This window comes from Suricata suricatta, chromosome 4 (genome assembly GCF_006229205.1).
Source record: "Suricata suricatta isolate VVHF042 chromosome 4, meerkat_22Aug2017_6uvM2_HiC, whole genome shotgun sequence".
NCBI lineage: Eukaryota > Metazoa > Chordata > Mammalia > Carnivora > Herpestidae > Suricata > Suricata suricatta.
In genome coordinates, this window is record NC_043703.1 from 93,957,922 (window position 1) to 93,976,118 (window position 18,197).

Here is an 18,197-nt window from a genome sequence, read left to right on the forward strand (position 1 = left end):
GCATGTACCATGTGAAGCTGGGGAGAAAAAGCAGCTGAAGAAAGCGATTGCTTCTAGTGAAACAGGAATCGGGGTGGGAAAAGGAGCTCCCGGTTTTTGTTTTAAACCTTGTAGTACTATTTGACTTTTATACTATGTACATGCATTTATTTGATAAAAATAAAAATCTGTTCTTTTTAATTACAATGGATATCACCTAATACGTATCTACATATTGATGTACTAAACAGTGTACTAAGTACTTATTATGTAGTTTTATATTTTATAAAAGAATGTAGTGCTTTGTATTTTATAAAAGATATAAAAAACAGGTTTTTCATGGTTAGGGTTTAGAAGTTTTTATTTGGAAACAAAGTTAACTTTTTAAATGATGGATAAAATGACACTTGATAAAAATTATACACATATATATGTATATATTATGGTGGAGTCTGAATATATAAATGCCAACTAGTTTATAAACCTAAACCAAACTCAGTAATATCCCCTTTTATCAAGAGGGCGTCCTATGAAACCCAGTTCTTTAGGATATGTGTATAGAATTAATGAACAGACATCACCAAACCGTTTAACATTGATTCTCTAGGAGAGAGAGAGGTTTGCTGGGTAGTGATCAAGAGGAACTTCAATTATTCATTATTTTTTAAAAAAATTTTTTACACTTATTTATTTTTAAATATTTATTTACTTTTAATAGAGAGAGACAAAGCACAAGTGGGGGAAGGGTAGAGAGAGTAGGAGACACAGAATCCGAAGCAGGCGCCAGGCTCCAACCTGTCAGCCCAGAGCACGATGTGGGGCTGGAACCCACGAACCTGAACCAAAGTCGGACGCTTAACCTAGTGAGCCACCCAGGCACCCCCTTTTTTTTTTAAAGATTTTATTTTTAAGTAATCTCTACATCCAACGTGGGGCTCAAATTTACAACCCCCAAGTCAAGAGTTGCATGCTCTGCTGACTGAGCCAGCCAGGCGCCCCTCATTCTTCATTCTATATAATGTACTTTTGTTTTCTACTAATATATAACTCATGAAATATCAAAAATTTTAAGAACTAGTAAACATTATAGTAAATATTTACGCACTATACTTCCTTTTAGCCATCTGTAAGAATAACATTTATCCCATTTAAAGTTTCATTAAATTCACATAGTACATGAGTATGTGCACAGACACATACATACACTCTAAAACCTATGTGAAGAAACTACTATAGGATATTAACTAGGTAATGTCATTTTTTTAAATTTTTTTAAATGTTTTTTTTCCATAATATTTTATTGTCAAATTGTTTTCCATACAACACCCACTGCTCTTCCCCTCAAGTGCCCTCCACCATCACCACCACCTGTCTTCCCCCCTCCCCCCCTCCCCCTCCCCCCCATAAATTTTTTTAAATGTTTTATTTATTTTTGAGACAGAGTATGAGCAGGGAGGGAGACACAGAATCGGAAGCAGGCTCCAGGCTCTGAGCTCTGAGCTGTCAGCACAGAGCCCGACACGGGCTCGAACCCACGAATGTGAGATCATAACCTGAGCCGAAGTCGGAGGCTTAACCAACTGAGCCACCCAGGTGCCCCTAACTAGGTAATGTCTTAAAGAGCACCTCTAATTGTTTTCTAAGTCCTATGATTCTCTTCTCCAATGCTAATTTATTTAATATGATATATTTTTGCTTTAGAAATATCCTTTACCTAGTCAAGAAATAAGCCATAATCAAAATCCCTATTCAATCAATTAATATTTTGTATTACTGATTTTTATTTTTATTATTTATTTATTTTTAATATCTATTTTTGAGAGACACAGTGTGAGCAGGGGAGGGGCAGAGATAAAGGGAGACACAGAATCTGAAGCAGGCTCCAGGCTCTGAGCTGTCAGCACAGAGCCCAATGTGGGACTTGAACTCATGAACTACGAGATCACAACCCGAGCCAAAGTTGATGCTTAACTTACTGAGTGACCCAGGCACCCCCATTAAAATTTAAAAAACATTTTTTTAATGTTTTTTATTTATTTTTGAGAGGCAGAGACAGCACGAGCAGGGGAGGGTCAGAGAGAGAGGGAGACACAGAATCCGAAGCAGCCTCCAGGTTCTGAGCTAGCTGTAAGCACCGAGCTTTATGCGGGGCTCGAACCCAGGAACTATGAGATCATGACCTGAGCCAAAGCCAGAAGCCGGATGCTTAATCGACTGAGCCACCCAGGTGCCCCCCCATTAAAAATTTATAATTGTTTATTTATTTTGAGAGAGAGTATGTGTGTGTATGCAAGCAGGAGAGAGGCAGAGAAAGAGACAATCCCAAGCAGGCTCTGCACTGTCAGAGCAGAGCCTGATGTAGGGCTTGATCCCACCAACTGTGAGATCATGACCTGAACTAAAATCAAGAGTCTAATGCTCAAATGACTGAGCCACTCAGATCCCCCACCCATTACTTTCTCTCCTTCTTCACCCATTCTTTGGCTTTGATACTATTGCTTTTTCAGAAGGAGAGAGCATGAGAGTGGGGAAAGACGGACAGAAAGGGGGCGGGGGAAAGAGAATCTTAATCCATGCTGAAAGTAGAGCCTGGAGCCTGACTTGAAACTTGATCCCATGAGCCTGGGATTATGACCTGAGCCAAAATCAAGAGTCAGGGACTCCATCAACTGAGCCACCCAGGAGTCCCTGATGTTGGCTTTCAAACTTGATTATTATTTGATGGGGTGCAGGAGTTTGGTCAAAATAGTTTAATTTTGGGGTGCCTGGGTGGCTCAGTCGTTTAAGCATCTGACTGTTGATTTTGGCTCAGGTCATGATCCCAGGCTCTTAGGATAGAGCCCCACATCAGACTCTGCACTAACAATGCACACCCCGCTTGGGATTCTCTCTCATCCTTCATCCTCTCCCTCTGCCCCTCCCTGCTCACTCTCTCTCAAAAATAAATAAATACATTTTTTAAGTTTAATTTTTAATCTTGTCATATTTCTTTCTTAGTCAAATATTACATATCAAACTGGCTTATGTCAAAATTTAAAAGCAACATCTGTAAAATTTTAGAATAGTTTTAGAAGTATTCCTGGGTATGAAATCATGCAAAAATATTGACATTTCTTCCTTATGGCACTGGAATCACAAAAGACTAACAATCAAAGCATAAAATGAGAGTAATTTTGAGCAGTGAGAAATTACAAAGCTGTTAAAAAGCTATGCAAATAATATTTTGGGGCACCTGGGTGGTCAGTCAAGCGTCTGACTCTCAGTTGCAGCTCAGGTCATGATCTCACATTTCGTGGGTTTGAGCCTCATGTCGGGGCTCCACAGTAACAGCACGAGCCTGCTTGGGATTCTCTTTCTCTCCCTCTCTCTCTGCCCCTCCCTGCTTGTGCTCTCTAACTCTCAAAATAAAACAAACTTTAAAAAAACTTTAAATAAAATATAAATATCATCTTGGATGTGTACTCAGATACAGTTAGTCAGAGATTAGTATGGTATTTTGTCATTTAATAATCATTTACTCAATTCACTTAATTTTGATGAACAATTTAATAAACAGCCATCAAGTTATAAGATGATGAGGTTCTTCTTGATTAGGTGAACTAGCAATGGAACATGTTGCAAATAAAGCCAAAAACATCAATGAGATTCTTGGGAATAGCATGTATAGTTTGGGGGTTGGCAGTATGCAACTTGCTAAAAATATCCAAAGTGCGGAAGCAACAAAAATCAGGTTGATAACTTGTTCCTGATTTGATACTATTCTTTTCACTTAAATTGCTGAACAGATCATAAAGTTCCAAAACCAGGTCTAGCAACTCAGATTTACAGATTTAAAAGATTGATAAGATTTCCTTATGAAGTCAATAATCACATAGTTAAACAGCTTATGTAATGTCCTAGTAAAATTCAAATTATACAGGTAGTCGGTGTAACACAGTGACTATTTACATTAATCAACTGGAAATAGGAGGGTACAATTTAAATTATTGCATAAGGAAAGCATAATTTTTCTACTTGATATATACTTGTAATAAGCAAATTTAGTTGAATCTTAAAATTGCTTTTTCACCTTTCCTCTTTTGCACTTACTCCGATGATCTCTAAAGCAGGAAAAAAAGCCTTTTAAAAACAGGTTATCATTTTATAGCTAGTCCAAGTAACATTTAAACACTCAAGTCATTACAATTATTTTAAGACTGTAATAATAGCATGTTGCAATTTGAATTCATTTGCACTGAAATAAATTATTGTCCTTCGTTTCTCCTCTGTATTTTCAAAGGACGATCAACATTGTTCTCCAATATTAATCAAAACCGGAATCATATCAGTTCTCAGCATTTGGCGCTTCGGGAACATATTTTCTTACATCTTCAGGTGCTAAAAATGCTTATAAAAATGGGGAAAGAATGAGAATAATTATAAAGAACACACGCATTTGTCATCTCCTGACAGCCAGAGAGAGTTTTCTTTTCTAGCTTCAAAGGAGTAAACTGCCAGGTAAAGTTCAAAGGTCGACTTTTTTATTGTGGTTCCGATCCTGCTTCCCTTAATATTCCATTTTAGTTTCCGCCTTCCCAGACCCTTCACTCTTTCCTCCAGGCCCCATTTCTTCAAGGTTTCAGAGTCTTCGCTCTTGCTCCTTCTGGTAAAAGGAAGACTGTTTTCTCAAACTTTCTCCGTGGCTACCAAGGGTCCCTGCCGGCTGTCACGGTCGCAGCCCACGGTCCCTCCAGCCCCCACCCGCAGCCACTGGAGGAAGCACCTGCAGGCGGCGTGGGGCGGGGCGCCGCCGGCGTACACCGGGGGGGGGGGGGCACCGCAACAGCCGCGCCAGGTGTGGGGGAGGGAAGCGGGCTCTCTCTCTCTCCTCTCCCTCTCTGTCTCTCCCGCCCCCAGGCGGTGACTCATCGCCAGGGACCTGCGGGCTGAGGTGTGCAGCCCCGGGCAGGGCCCAAGAGGCGGGGCCACTAGGTCCCGCAGCTCTGCTCCGCCCCGCCGCGCGCGCAAAGTGAGCAATCCTTCGGCGAGCTCGCACTGTCGGCACGGTCTGGGTGCAGCTCTCCGCCGTCCTCCCGAAACGGGCCACCGCATCCCAGGGCCGTCCCCGGGCTCCCGGCGCCCCGCTCCCTCCGCGCTCCCTCCCGCGAGACCCCAGCCCGCCTCGCGCCTCGCTCGTCGGTGCGCGCACAGTATGGCGCGCCCCCAGGTTCTCGCGTTCGGGCTCTTGCTCGCGGCGGCCACCGCAGCGGTGGCCGCGGCTCAGAAAGGTAAGGAGCAGAGTTGTGGGCTGGGGCCTGGCGGGGACGTCCCAGGGACAAACGAGACGGAGTTGGTGGCGAAGGGCGGCCGGCCGCGCTTTCCCGTCTGGAGCGGACGGCGCGGGGCTGCAGCAGCCCAGCCCCTCCGCGCGCTGGAGGCGACGGGAAGGCCCCCGCTCGCACAGTGAGGAAGGAGCCGCCTCACAATGCCGCTTTTCACCGCTCTCTAGAGAAATGGGCCGGAGCCGAGGCGGGGAGGCAGTAAATGAAGTGCCCACGTTCGGGGACTCCTTGACCTTGGCGGGGGCCGGGAGGGCCTTAGGCGACGCGGCGGCCGCGCCACGTCTGGGGCGCGCTCATCTACTCCCGCCGAGGCGCGCGCTTGAGGTCCTAGTGTGGCGGACCCAGCGGCGGCCGGGAGGGTAGTCGGCAGCTAAGAAGGCCCGGCCCGCCCCTCCCCCGGCCACCTGTAGCTGGCCCCGGATGTGGGGCTCGGGCGGGGCAGGTGGCTGCGGGGAGGCGGCCGGGCCCGCTACACACCTGCGCGGGGAGCAGGTCCTCCTGGGTCTCGACTGCCTGGGGTGTGAGAGTGGGTGTTTCCACTTCTTTAAGGATCGTGTAGGTAATTCCAAGTTTATTGTAGGAACCCAGAAATACCGAGAATCGTAAAAAGAAAAACCCACAATCCCGCCACTTAAAGAGAATCTCCTAATTAATAACGGAGTATATTTTTTAGACTAAACATTTTTTGCTCTAAACATTGCCGTAAACCGAAACACAGTTTTATATCGTGGTGTGTGTGTGTGGGCGCGTTTATTCCCACATAACATACAGGTTTTCCATTTCTTTTAATCTTGGAAACCACGATTTAAGTAGTGACGGAACGATCTCTGTTGTGGAAGGTCACGCCGTTATCCGAACATTCAAAGCGTGGTTTGATTACGTTTTTCTTAGTTCGGAGTAAACATCTTGCCTGCCATCTCTTTATGTGTTTGTAAAATGGTGGCCAGAAGTAAAGTGGCAGTTGGCGGAAGCTTTCTGGAAAGGTCTTTAGCCTTTACCAACAGGGCTTGGGGCTAATTAATTACATTTTCAAAATATGCAGCTTAATTAACTCATGTTTTTCTAGTTCCAGTCTAAGGCTAAGTATTTAATCTTAAATTGTTTTAAAGTGATGATAGTTGCTATAGGGTATGTTCAGAAAGCCTGTACATGACGGGTCTGTTGTAAATTTTACATCATTTGGGCTTGGAAATGTGCTTTCAAACAGGTATAGTAGAGTGCTGCATAAGACTTTAACTCCTTGAGGACAGCCACTATATCCTTTTGTGATCCCAATACGGAGTTCACTGCTGGACAGATGATATAGGTGGTTAATTTAATTATAATTAAAGCCAACTTGAAATGAAGGATCAATATAAAACTCTTTGGTTTGTCACAGTAGTTTTTGTTGTTAATGATTGTATTCTCTTAGCTAGACAAATACAAGGAATTAGAGGGGCTTGCCATTTTGAAATTAAAATGAAATTTTGAGATAGTTAAAATCACCTTCAAAATTGGGTACTTAGAATTCAATTTAGTTAGGAAGCCCACAAACAAAAGTTCCCCCCAGGTTCACTGAAAGTATAATCTTTCTAAGATATAAAATTGTCCAAGGGCTGAATATATTCCAATTAAGCTTGAAGCTTTAAAGTTCAGATTTTAAGAAAATGGGCTGGGAGGAGGGAGGAAATGTGAGTTATTTACAAATCCTAGAATTGGAATTGTTGATTCAGTAGGTGACAAACAAGGGTTTAACTAGCAGAAAAGGAGGAGGGAAGGATCTGGGACTGGGACTGTCATCATGGGGCTTGATTTAAAAAGTCAAAATGGGAACGCATGCAAATTAGCCTACTTGTCTGTATAGTATATACAAACTGTTCCCCATTCAAATTGCAGCTGAAAAATGAAGCATTCAGGATCACTTTTTAAGGCTTTGTGGCCCTATAACTTAAGCATTATTATCAGAACATAATTTAGCTGGGACCCCAGAGTTCATGGCTGGATCCACCTTTTAAAGTAGGATTTTTTTTTAATTTATCTAGGATGTCTCTGTGAAAACTACAAACTGACCACAAACTGCTCTTTGAACACACTTAATCAGTGCGAGTGTACTTCAATTGGTGCACAAAATTCTGTCATTTGTTCAAAACGTGAGTAGAATATCCTCATTGCCTTTAAACTGTATTTTGACTTTGCCTTCTCTAATTGATGTGTCTTGAGTTGGGAAGTGTTTTTTTGGTTCAAATTTGAATCATGTTACTTTGTCAAAATTATCTCCTATAGCTGAAGCATCTTAAAACTTAGTGAATGTGAAACCATGTGAGTCTGCAATAATCTTTGGCTCTGAGAGTTAGTAGTTAAATTAAAATGTTTTTCCTTAGGCATAAAACTGCAGTTATTTTTCAGTGTGACACGAAGCTTTCTTTTCAGTGGCATCCAAATGTCTGGTGATGAAAGCAGAAATGACTGGCACAAAATCTGGAAGAAGAGTGAGACCTGAGGGGGCTTTCCAGAACAACGATGGGCTCTATGATCCCGACTGTGATGAGAAGGGGCTCTTTAAAGCGAAGCAGTGCAACGGCACCAGCACGTGCTGGTGTGTAAACACCGCCGGGGTCAGAAGAACTGACAAGGACACGGAAATATCCTGCTCCGAACGAGTGAGGACCTAGTGAGTTGAGCTGTCAAATATTCTGTGTTTTCATGCTTTTCAGATTTGTTTAATGACATTTATTTTTGAACATATAATATGATTTGGTGGTTTAGAATTCTAAAGATAAAAAAGGACGTAGTATGAAAAGCTTTTTTTTCTCACCCCCTCCGCCCCCCAGCTACCCAGTTTAACCTTTTTTTTTTTAACCTAACACTGCTCAGATTTTAAAGTTGGATGAGTGTTAAATGTATGTGAAAAATTTAAGCTGTTTATATATTGGCCCATTTATTGTGTTTTAAAACAAGGTGTGGTTGTCTCTGGTTTATGCAAGAAAAAGGAATGGAAGCATACTCAAGCTAGCTTAAGGAAAAAAACCTTTTATTTAAAAAGTGACCAGAGCTGGAAAGTTATCAAGACCAAGGCAAGCACTCTCCCTCCATTATTGTTCTGGAGCCTCAGGGTCACTTATCTCTGTTTCTCTCAGTACATTTTTGTCTCTTCCTTTGAATGTGGCCCAGCATGAGCAGCTAAGCCTTGGCTTTATGTGACCTTGAGTGTAGTGGCCTGACGCCAGAGGTTGACCTGTTTGGAAGGGTGTTCTCTCCTGGATGAGTGCTTTATGAGCAATGTGTGAGGGCCAAGGAAGAAATTAAGGGCATACCTATTACAGAAACACTTTTCTGTTAATTATACTCTAATTTCATTTGGGAATTTTACTATCAGCCAATCAATAAATACTGTCTTTTTACTTTACAGCTGGATCATCATTGAACTAAAACACAAAACAAGAGAAACACCATATGATATTCCAAGTTTGCAGACGTACGTACTATTAAGTGCATTCTATTTGCACAGTTGGTACTCAGATTTTTGTTCTATACCATTAGGAAAATGAAAACAAGTCTTAATACTTTTTTTATATTTATGAAAAACAGATACTATAAGTAATATTTTAACCTTATTTTATTTTTTAAAAATGTTTTTATATATTATTGAGAGAGAGAGAGAGATAGAACACTGTCAGCGGAGGGGCAGAGAAAGGAGACACAGAATCCGAAGCAGGCTGATAGCTCAGAGCCTGATGCGGGGCTCGAACCCACAAACATGAAATCATGACCTGAGCCGAAGTCAGACACTTAACCAACTGAGCCACCCAGGCACCCCACTTTAGTCCTTGTTGATACGGAACACTGTCTTGGCCTTTGTTGGTTCTTCAGTATATTGATATTTTTGAAGAGTACAGGCAAATTGTTTCATAGAATGTCCCTCAGATTAGGATTTATCTGATGTTTCCTCATAATTAAATGCAGGTTAAACACTCTTGACAGGAAAACTATGTAAGTGCTCTAATGTCCTTCTCAGTACTTCATGTTAGGAAGTCTTCTTGTCCCTTTATTAGTGATGTTAACTGTGGTGAAGGGGAATCTATCAGGTTTGTAATGTAGAGTTACTGTTTACCTCTTTGTAATTAGTTAATATGCTTGAATTAGTATGCAGATACTTGGATACTGTGTAAATAAGCTGTTTCTAATCAAACTAGAACTCAACCATTCTAGCCTGAATCAATTATTATCAATAGTTGCAAAATGGCGTGAAATTTTTAAAACAAGTTTGGCTAATGACAATCCTAGAGCTTGAGCTACCTGCTTAGTTTAAAAGTAGTGCTTCTTAATGTTGTGTAGTGCATTTCTTTTTTAAACAGATTTTTAATTCTTTACAGGGCGCTTAAGGAGGTACTCACAACTCGTTATCAACTAGATCCAAAATATATCACAAACATTCTGGTAAGATTTTGTTTTTTGTAAATGAGCTTTAGCAGAAAGTTGGTGGGATAGTATGGTTTGAGTATGACTTCTGGAAATGGTTAAACTGCATTTGAATAACAGCTTATTTTTTTATTATTATTTTTGTTTGTTTGTCTTTAAGTTTTTTTTATTTTTGAGAGAGAGAGAAACAGAGTGTGATCAGAAGAGGGTCAGAGAGAGGGAGACACAGAATCTGAAGCAGGCTCCAGGCACTGAGCTGTCAGCACAGAGCCTAATGCGGGGCTTGAACCCATGAACTATGAGATTGTGGCCTGAGCCAAAGTTGGACGCTTAACCAACTGAGCCACCCCTGAATAACAGTTTAAACCGTGGACACTTAATAATTCAAATTTCCTATTCTTTTTCTTCCATAGCCTTTGAAAACTTCAGGTTTACCGTAAGGAAAACGTAGTATCTCTGGTATCTGTAATGCATGCCTGTTGTCTTAGTCTGGGAAACCTCTCTCTATGATTGCTTTTGGTACACTTTTACTTTAGGATGCCACCTAGCTCCCATCTTCTCTGGTTTAAGGAGCTAATTCTTAATCAGTTACCCCTTCCTTGGCTCTTTCAACTCTGATTGAAAAATAGTTGAATAGGGGTGCCTGGGTGGCCCAGTTGGTTAAGCATTCAACTTTGGCTCAGGTCATGATCTCATAGTTCGTGGGTTTGAGCCCCGCATCGGGCTCTGTGCTGACAGCTCAGAGCCTGGAGCCTGCTTCAGATTCTGTCTCCCTCTCTCTCTGCCACTCCTCCACTCATGCTCTGTCTCCCTCTGTCTCAAAAATAAATAAAACATTAAAAAACATTAAAAAAATGATAAAAAGAAAAATACTTGCATAGTGTGATAGAACTTTTCCAAGGCAGAAAATTGATGTCACTTTTAAGGACAGGAAGAAATATACATTTTTGTTCTTTAAAAGCAGAATGTGGTAAGTGCATACTGATTTTGGATTATATTTTATTTTAGCATTTTATTTTAAAAGCAGTTCTAACCAAATGAGATTCTTTATTTTGTTTTTATTTAATATTTATTTTACTTAATATTTCATTTAATATTTATTTATTTATCCTGAGAGAGAAAAAGAGAGAGATAGCACAAGTAGGGGAGGGACAGAGAGAGAGAGAGAGAGAGAGACAGAAAATCCCAAGCAGGCTCTACACTTTCAGTGCAGAGCTCAATGCAGGGCTTGAACCCACAAATTGTGAGACCATGACTTGAGTGGAAATCATGAATCAGACGCTTAACCAACTGAGCCACCCAGGCTCTCTTTTATATTTTTTGGGTTTTTTTTTGGTTTTATTTTAAAGTAAGCTCTATGCCCAGTGTGAGGCTTGAACTCATGACCTCCAGATCAGGAATCACATGCTCTACTGACTGAGCTAGCCAGGCACCACCCAACTAAGATACTTTTAAGATCTTATTTTGAAATCTTTTGGGTGGAAGAAAATTCTCTCTTGGAAAGAAAATATGCATCATAATTATTTTTAGTTGCATTACTGTCTTATTTTCCTTGGATAGATTTTAAAACCTCCCAAAGAGTTTTATATTATTAGTTCTAAACTCCGTTACCCACTAATGGAAAGGAACGCTGGTGCAGGTAGATTACAGAAAATCAAAAACTGAATATTCTGAATGTTGAATGATAATATTTTCACATGATTTTGGTTGTGTTGGTATTAATTTTTTTCTTCATATTTCTCCCAGTATGAGAATGATCTTATCACTATTGATCTGGTGCAAAATTCATCTCAGAAAACTCAGAATGATGTGGACATAGCTGATGTGGCTTATTATTTTGAAAAAGATGTGAGTATAATCTTCCTCATTTTATTCCTGTGTTTAGAAATGTAATGTCTGTCATACCTCAATGAGTTCAAGATCTTTTATCATTTTTTTTTAAGATTATTTATTTTGAGAGCGAGCGTGCGAGTTGGGGAGGGGCAGAGAGAGAGAGAGAGAGAGAGAGAGAATCTTAAGTAGGCTCCATGCTCAGCACAGAGCCTGTCATGGGGCTCAGACTCACAAACCGTGAGCTCATAACCTGAGCTGAAATCAAGAGTCAGACACTTACCCAACTGAGCCACCCAGGCGCCCCATCTTTCGTGACCTTTTTCCCCATTTACATATCAACCACACCTCTGTTCTCCACACGATTCTTGTGCTGCAGTGAACAATATCCTCATCCCTGCTGTGCACCTTTCCCACACCTTTCTCACCTGTTTGTTGTATATTTATGCCTTGTTATCAAATTCTTTTTTTTTTTTTTTTTACCTTTTTTAATGTTTACTTATTTTTGAGAGAGAGTGAGACAACGTGAGCAGGGGTGTGTCAGAGAGAGGGGGAGACACATAATCTGAAGACAGGCCTCAGACTCTGAGCTAGCTGTCAGCACAGAGCCCAACCCGGTGCTCGAACCCACAAACTGTAAGATCATCATGACCTGAGCCGAAGTCGGACGCTCAACCAACTGAGCTACCCAGGCACCCCTGAAATTCTTTTACCTGGAAAATATTCTCTCATAATTATTACCCTATTGCAACCTTGGTAGTTACTTAGATTATGTGGATAGCCTCTTCCCCCTTATAGCATCCATGAACAAGAGGTGATTTATAAGAAGTGCTATGTAACTAGTGTGATTAAAATAGTATGTTTCAACTTTAATATATTATCAAAAAAATAAACTTTAACATAGTGAGCCATTTTATTTTTTTATTAAATGTTTATTTGTTTTTGAGAGAGCATGAACAGAGGAGGGGCAGAGAGAGGAAACACTTTCAAGTAGGCTTTAGGCTCTGAGCTGTCAGCACAGAGCCCAGTGCAGGGCTCGAACTCACGAACCACAAGATCATGACCTGAGCTGAAGTCAGATGCTTAACTGAGTCACCCACTCACCCTTTTACTGAGCCATTGTCTGATGAAACCTGGGATTTGCTTCAAAATAATCTTGTCCAGGAGAAGGGGAAGGGATGAAGGGTAGAAGGAAAAATGGATTAAGGTTGGCCATTTGTTTTATACTGTTGAATCTGGGTCATAGGTACATGGGACTCCATTATGCTCTTCTTCTACTTTCATGTGTGTATGAAAATTTGCCACAATAAAGTTTTTTTGAAGTTTGAGCATACGGGATTATTACCACTGAAACCGCAAAGACCCTTGGCAGCAGTTCTTTCCATGTATATTTGGCATCTAATTCTATGTGGCCATGGTAGGTTTTCTTAAATATTTTCAATTGCTTTTCTCCTTCTTGATATAGGTTAAAGACGAATCCTTGTTCCATTCCAGTAAAATGGATCTGAGAGTAAATGGGGAGCAATTAGATCTGGATCCCAGTCGAACTGCAATTTACTATGTTGATGAAAAACCACCTGAATTTTCGATGCAGGGTCTGCAGGCTGGTATTATTGCTGTCATTGTGGTTGTGACACTAGCAGTTATTGCTGGAATCGTTGTATTGGTGAGTATAGAACAAGTCCACTTTTTCTTTCTTTCGTTTGTTTGTTTTTGTTTTTTTTCTTTTAGAGAAAGAGCGTGCGGGAGTGAAGAGGAAGGAGAGGGGCAGAAAGAGAAGGAGAATCCCGAGGATGCTCTGCACTGTGAGTGCAGAGCCCAATGCAGGGCTTGATCCCATGACCCTGGATCATGACCTGAGCTGAAATCGAGAGTCACTCAACCAACACTCAACCAACTGAGCCACCCAGGCACCCCAGAACAAGTCCATTTTCATTTAAAGGCGTATTCTTTCAAGAAAAGGTGACGTGAGAGAGCTACCTCCATGTTCCAGAACATGTTCATGAAGCAAAATCTTCATTTTTTTTTTATAATACTCTATAGTGAATGAATCTCTTGCATCTGGTTCTTTTTTATAAAACACTCACTTTATGAAGCAGGAGAGGACACTGACCTGAGTGAAGCTCTTAGCTGAGCACCTCACAGGTCAGTTGCGTTGTCACCATGCAGCAAATGTCCTTCCGTGTTCTCACTGCACACAGTCCAGCAGCCCTGCCAACATTGGTGTAAAATACCTGAACTCCTGAACTGTTCAGTGAAATGAAACAACAGAGCACCAATTATCAAAGTTAGTAAGGGAAGGATTAAAAGTGGCAAATATGAGGAGCAATTCTTAACAAAAAATTAGCAAATAGAATTTAGCAGTGCTTCAGCAGAAGGTACTACCTGGACAGGATTTATTCTAGAAATACAAGGATGCTCAGCATTAAGAAATCTTAACAACATACCATAATTCAGAAATAGGTTTGAGGGTGTGTGAGAACTTAGATTATCAGTTCAATGGAATTGTCATGCTTGGCTCTCCATCTGGATGAAAACAAAAGTTGAATTTCTATTTTACCCCCACCCCCGCCCGCCCCAGGGCAGGCCATGTTACCCAACTCTTGGAACTCTTGCCCAGCTTATGAAGTAGAGCGCCCATGTTCAAACACAAATTCCAGATGGATTATAGTTAAAAATGTTAAAAAATAGAATAAGCCTCAAAATTAATTGAGGAAATGTTTGTATAACCTGTGATAAAGGAATCCAAGTAAGGCAAGAAATCTAGAGTTCATGAATTAAAAGTTACATATTTGACTAAGTTGAAATTAAACATTTTTTATGGCAAAGATACTATAAAGTGAAAAATATGATAGGCTGGGGGAAAATATCCATGATGCATAAAACAAAATAAGTTGTTATGCATAATATAGGAATTCTTACAAACTGAGGAGAAAATTAAGTCAGGAATAACAAAAGGCATGGATAGATGATTTACAGAAGAAATCCAGATGGGAAATAAATACCTAGAGAATCCTAGAAATCAAATTGTCCTATAGAAATGAAAGCACAGGTACATAGGAAGGACAGTATGGTTATGTATTGCAGTTTTGCTCATAAGGGTGAATCTGGAAACAACTTGAGTGCACATTTGTAGGAAAATGGATACTGTGGAATATCCATGTTATGGAATAAAGCCATCAAGAAGAATGAGTGCAATTTATAGCTTTGATTCTTGGAAAGTTCCTATGATGTTGATACAGGCTATGTAAAGAGGGGAATGATATTGTATGATCCCATTTTTTTAGACTGCTCCCCCTTCCCCAAAACTCCTGTGTATGTTTTTGTGTATGTTTGTATTAGGATGGAGCAAAATGTGGAAAAATGGGTAACAAGCTGTTAGATTTTATTATTAAAGATTATTCATTGTTTTCTCAATGCCTTTTTTTTTTTTTGGTTTAATTAGTTGTTATAGGCTTTTTGTTGTTATTTTTCCAAAAGATTTTGGTGGGGAGGAGGCTCAAAGTTTTTTTTAATTGAAATATAATAGATAATGTTATATTAGTTTCAGGTATACAACACAATGATTCAACAATTCTTTATATTAGGGGTACCTGAGTGGCTCAGTCAATTAAGTGTCTGACTTCTGCTCTGTTCATGATCTCATAGTTTGTGAGTTCAAGCCCCGTGTAGGACTTTGCACTGACAGCATGGAGCCTACTTGGGATTCTTTATATCCCTTTTTCTCTTTGCCCCTTCCCTGCTCATGTGTGCATAGCATACCGTTTCTCAAAACTAAATAAATATTTTTTAAAAACCTTTTTAATTCTGTATATTTACTTGGTGCTCATCATGGTAAGTATAGGCTTTTTTTTGTTTCTTATTAGTTTAGTAGGGAAATTTTAATTTAAGAAATAGTATCTGTAGATAGATTTTAAAATTAAATTTGTTCAGATAGGAATTATGTCCATTAAAAAACATTTATGTGTCAATTTTTCTTCCATTCAGGTTATCTCCAGAAGGAACAGAATGGCAAAGTATGAGAAGGCTGAGGTAAGCGGATTACTTAATAAAAAGGTCCCTTTGTAAATCCCTTCCTCCTGATAATCGCTGTACCTACCTAGACACCGATAGGACTCCATTACACCAGAGCGCCTTCATTGTATAGTCCGTAGGGCCTTAGGGACAGTCTTTCAATGTTTCTTTAAATTCTCTTGCTTGAGCTCCATGGCAGACCAGCTAATATTGAATTCTGCCTCAAAGCAAAGTGGGAGAGGAGACCTACAGCTTTTGTTTGACAAAGTGTCAACTTTTAATGGAATCTTTCAGAGGCATACTTTGTGGATTCACATTACAGAAACTGAGTGTGGCTGATGACCTGATTTACTGTTTTTATTCCAGTGAAATTATCATTAAAAAAGAGCTTAATATATCTCCCAGTGAGTCCCTTCCGTGCTGACCAGTCACTTGCGTTCGTGTGAAAACGAAGTGTGAGGTTGTTGGCATGTCAGACACTTGCAGTTGGGTGTGAACCACACTTGTGCCTAAACCCTGTTGATAGCATTTCCAGTATACTCTTTACTAATCTTTTACTAAGAAACACAGAAATATAAAAGAATATTGGGGGGAAAAAGTTGAATAGAACTAGAAAGTTGTAAAATTTTTTTCTTTCCTAAACCATAGTTGACCATCTGGCTTACCTAGTTTGGTGACCACAGGTCTAGGGGACAGACTCCCCCTGAGCTGAAGCATAACAGAAAGTTGAAATGACAGTGTAGCAGGGCAAGTTATTTAACTTCTAGTCTCCCTGTTTCCTAATCTGTAAAACAGGGATGTCAGTACAGACCCACTGTAGGATTAAACACAATAGTCTGTATACAGTGCTGGTTCACCGCTTGGCACACAGCAGGATGCTTGCCAGTGGTAGTAGTTTTCTGTCATCTTGTCTCCCTTCTGCCTGTAACTAACTGTGTGATCTGTGGTAAGTCACTCCATTCTGAACTTTACTTTCCTCATCTGTAAAATAGTAAATATATTGGTTCTTACTGGATATAAAAATAGCATCCATTTAATAAAGACTTTATCAATTCTTAAAGATCTAGTTCACCTGCTACTTCCTTGTCACTTTGGCCACCTTACCTCCAAATAGCATTTCGGGTCATGAATTCAGTGTGTGCTTCCTTGTAGTACATTTTTTCTTTTCCCAAATGGGGCTCATAAATGTGGGAGAGAATCATCTTAACTTTCCTCTTTTTTTTTTTTATAACTATTTTCAGGATGAACAAAAGACTGGAAAATTATTTAAATTTTTTTCTCTTTTTCCCTCTATTTCAGATAAAGGAGATGGGTGAGATGCATAGGGATTCCAATGCATAATGACTATAATTTGAAGAGTAACTACAAGAAGGGAAGTTAGCAAACATTACACGTGTATGAACATGAAACAAAGCGACCTTTGAGGACTATTGTTTTGTTAGTTAACATCTTCTGTTTGTAATAGTGAAACCTATACTCAGTGTGTAAGCAGCTTCAAAATGACTTTACAATCTTAAAATCTGACCACAAGTGTCTTATATATGCAGATCTGATATAAAACTCGGAACTTGGACTACAGAGTTAAAATTGTTTCTGTCTGACATAGAGGTGTGTACTTTAAACATGCTTCCACAGTAGGGGTTTAATGACTACTGCCTCAGTCATTTGTGATTGAATGCTGCCTTTCTATGTACTCTGAGTCTTGTACATACAACTTTTTTTTTTACAAACTGAAATAAAACATTTTAAAACTAAATTTCCCAACTTTGTTTGAATCACACAGAATCAAATTTCATAGTATAGAAATAACAGGTTAAGAGATGCTCAGAATGCTAACTGCAAATCAGAGTTTTGTGTGAGTATTTATAATTACATGTATTCAATATAAAAGTGTATAATTCTTAATATGTAACTTCTACACGGCAAAAACAATTTTATTCTGAATGAATCTAAGTTTCTGTTTTAAATGAATTGGGATTTTGACAAATGCACCTTAGAGCAGAATCAGTGGATAACGTGAACCATGAATGCTATTGGTTGGTTGAATTAAAGCATGAGACATGCGACATCTTACATGACAAATAATTAAAGTAAGACACATTTTGTGTGAAGTTAGAGTATCCTGAAATATTTTGCCTTTGCTAGGAAATTTTTTAAAACACTATGAAGAGAATAGCATTAAAGAGAATACAAAAGCTAGATCAAATGTTTACCAATGATTTTTATCCCTTCTATAGTCGGAGGCCTAGGACAGCCCCCAAGATTCCTTATCCCTGATGTACATGCCCTATATAATCCTCTCCCCGAGAGTGTGGGCAGGACCTGTGAATATGATGAGTAGTCACTCCCAAGATTAAGTCACATTTTATGGCAAAGGCGAGGGGATTTCAGATGTAGATGATTAAGATCCTTAAAGCTTTACTGAATTAAAAGGGAGATTACAAGAGCGTGACTGAAGATAGAAGACTAGAAGTAGAGGGGCGCCTGGGTGGCTCAGTCGGTTAAGCACCCGGCTTTGGCTCAGGTCATGATCTCACGGTTCATGGGTTTGAGCCCCACATCAGGCTCTGTGCTGACAGCTAGCTCAGAGCCTGGAGATTGCTTCAGATTCTGTCTCCCTCTCTCTCTGGCCCTCCCCTGCTCGAGCTGCTTCTC

The 18,197-nt window shown here is 40.1% G+C and overlaps 1 protein-coding gene across 1 annotated transcript; it reads left to right on the plus strand.

Moving 5' to 3' along the window:
* Nucleotides 1–4,977: 4,977 nt before the first annotated feature.
* On the plus strand, nucleotides 4,978–17,298 carry EPCAM (epithelial cell adhesion molecule). Its single transcript, XM_029936221.1, has 9 exons — nucleotides 4,978–5,246; nucleotides 7,322–7,429; nucleotides 7,710–7,950; nucleotides 8,689–8,754; nucleotides 9,653–9,716; nucleotides 11,445–11,546; nucleotides 12,994–13,194; nucleotides 15,516–15,560; nucleotides 16,842–17,298. Exons 1-9 carry the CDS (start codon nucleotides 5,171–5,173, stop codon nucleotides 16,881–16,883), a joined length of 945 nt encoding a protein of 314 aa, XP_029792081.1. The 5' UTR covers nucleotides 4,978–5,170; the 3' UTR covers nucleotides 16,884–17,298.
* Nucleotides 17,299–18,197: the final 899 nt, after the last annotated feature.